The sequence below is a fragment of the Drosophila willistoni genome (genome assembly GCF_018902025.1).
Source record: "Drosophila willistoni isolate 14030-0811.24 chromosome 2L unlocalized genomic scaffold, UCI_dwil_1.1 Seg168, whole genome shotgun sequence".
Taxonomy (NCBI): Eukaryota; Metazoa; Arthropoda; class Insecta; order Diptera; family Drosophilidae; genus Drosophila; species Drosophila willistoni.
The window spans coordinates 7400167-7402851 of record NW_025814047.1 but is presented as its reverse complement, the minus strand read 5'-3'; the positions used below and the strand labels follow the sequence as shown (position 1 = coordinate 7402851).

The 2685-nt window shown below is 36.1% G+C and overlaps 1 protein-coding gene across 1 annotated transcript; it reads right to left on the bottom strand.

The window, feature by feature from the left end:
- Positions 1-1500: 1500 nt before the first annotated feature.
- On the bottom strand, positions 1501-2685 carry LOC111519585. Its single transcript, XM_023181124.2, has 2 exons — positions 2529-2685; positions 1501-2466 (listed from the first exon to the last, which is right to left on the bottom strand). Exons 1-2 carry the CDS (start codon positions 2604-2606, stop codon positions 1537-1539), a joined length of 1008 nt encoding a protein of 335 aa, XP_023036892.1. The 5' UTR covers positions 2607-2685; the 3' UTR covers positions 1501-1536.

Here is a 2685-nt window from a genome sequence, read left to right as displayed (position 1 = left end):
CTAAATATTTTAAAAACGTGTGAATTAAAAAAAAACCAGAGGGCCGGGGCTTACTTCGACCGCGTCAAAGTTTGTATACCCTTGCAACATTTTTGGTAACTCTTTCCTTACCTATAGCCATCAAAGTGGAAAAACGTTTAAGCTAATAAGGCTAATGTTTCTGAAATAACGAAGATATTGATCAAAGTCACTGTTTTCCACCGATCGATCCTATGGGATCTATATGATATAGTAACCCGATCTTTATCAAAATCGGCACAGTCATTAACAGATATATTAAACTAACAAATGTTTAATTTGAAAGCAATCGCGTCAAAAGTGACGAAGTTATTCACCAAAGTCACTGTTTTCGAATGATCGTTCCTATGGGAGCAATATGATATAGTCACCCGATCTTGATCAAATTTGGCAAAGACGTTTATATGTGTAATTAACTCACAAATATTAAATTTCATGACAATAGCCCTGAAAATAACGAAGTTATTAAGAAAAGTCACTGTTCGTGACTTTGCCATTTGTATGGGAGCTATATGATCTAGTGATCCGATCCGGCATCCGAGATATACAACGCCTGCAGTATATACAAGCCTACATGCAAAATTTCAGATGTGTAGCTTTAACGGTCTAGGAGGAGTTTGCGTTGATCCAGACGGACGGACGGACGGACGGACGGACGGACGGACGGACATGGCTATTTGAACTCGTCTCGTCGTGCTGATCAAGAATATATATACTTTATATGGTCGGAAATGCTTCCTTCTATGCGTTGCACACTTCTGACCAAAATTAATATGCCCTTTTTGCAAGGGTATAAAAACGAAGTGCGCAGCATAACTTAATACATGTCGGAACCTGTTTTAGTTAACATCTATCAAAATAAAAAATTTATTCAATGTTTTTAAAACCAAAAAAACGAAAAAAAAATGATTTTTGAGGTTAAAAATTACATAATCCCAAAAATTTCGGATACTACGAATTGGATACGTCTAATTGTAAGTTTATGATCCAAATATAGCGTACCAAAATGCGATCTTAGGACACTTATCACTTTTTGGATCGTGCTATTATATTTCAAGATAATTTGAATGCGCCGGATTGCCCCATGCGCCGATTAGCCCCACTCTCCCATACCCTTATATTCGTTGGAATTTTTCACTTCAGTGTTTTTATTCTTAAATGTCCTTTAATGGTTAACTAGTATATTTATTATTACCTAATTGGTCACAGATCCGTTTTCCTTGAACTCTTTCAAAGAAATATCCAGATTAGATATGGAAGGACTTATCAACTTTTTAATTCACACACACTGAACAAAATTAATTATTATACAATTATGAAATTCAGACTGACACATTTAGTGCTTAAGAAAGTCTTACTTATGACCTGGTCAATGTGTATACGTCATCTGCTGGGTATTTTGAATTAAGTAAGTAGCGTTTGCTCAATATTTTACAATTGCAATGGCAGGTTTTGAACTTTTTAGAACTAATTTTATTTTAACTGTTGATGTTAAACATAGCTGTAGATGAATTATTTTTACATTTGTTTTTCCCTTATCATAAGTTGATATAATATGCACCTGGAGGTAAAACCCTGGATCATTTTTGAGTATATTGTGTTCACCAAACTGCCACAAACTTTAATTGAGCTACTAAGAAGATCCAATGATTGAATGCAAAACCAATCACCTATGCCCCCATGCCGAAGCCTGAAGTTATCAAAGTGAGCATACGAAGTGCGTCCATCCTCTTCAACCTTATAAATATAGAGTTCGTGTCGCTGACTATTGACGATGGTTTGCACGATTCTTTCATTAACATTAACATTTGTTTTCATTGTCCCATTTAGCATTGCCATGCGCCATATGATTAGCCAACCAGCACCTACAATATCGTTAGAGACCTGAAACAGTTGCGGTCCATAACTACCGCAAAGAACTTCTATTTGGTCAGGGTATTTTGTTTTGTCCTGTTCGAAATTCAGTATCTGAACATCAATTGCAGTAATCTTTGTGGCTAATTGTTGCTCCACTTTCTGATTTTGCAATTCAAGGCTTCTCACTTTTTCATTGGACTCTTTTAAAAGAGCATTGGCTTCTTTCAGTTCACTTACAACTTTAGTTCTCTCCGCCAATTCATCCCTCAGCTGCTGTTTTTGCGTTTCACAGTTCTTGAGCAACAAGGAGGACTCCTTTAAAAGAGTAAGTGCCTCTTTTAGTTGATTTTCGTACCTTAATATGATTTCTTCGATATTTTTATCCTTATCAGTTTTCTTTTGTTCTACACCTGACACATCATTTTCGCTGGAATTTTTCACACCAGTGTTTCTTTTTAATGCCATGATAAGATTATCAATTTGCCAATCTTTAAATTTAATTGCATCAGCTGCTTGTTGCAGTATGGCTTTCACTTTTTCGTTGCAGTTTCCTTCGCACTGAATGCTCATTGACTCGAACCCACTGATTATCTGAACAACAAGTTGAATAATTTGTATTTGGACTTTTGCATGTGCTTAGTTTGAATATTTACCGAACTGGTCTCAGATGCAGAATCTTCTTGGCAAGCATCCAAATTCGACAACAACAGATTGAGTATGGTTTGATCCATTTTGACTGGAAATTAAATAATAACTTTCTGTGAGAAGCGTCCGTGTCCGTGTGAGCGACCAAACTCAGAGTGTCTCAAC

Coding starts and splice junctions, on each gene's coding strand:
- LOC111519585 (XM_023181124.2), bottom strand. CDS start 2,606: ATGGATCAAACCATACTCAATCTGTTGTTGTCGAATTTGGATGCTTGC. Junction 2,467..2,528: donor CTGCATCTGAGACCAGTTCG/GTAAATATTCAA, acceptor CTTGTTGTTCAG/ATAATCAGTGGGTTCGAGTC.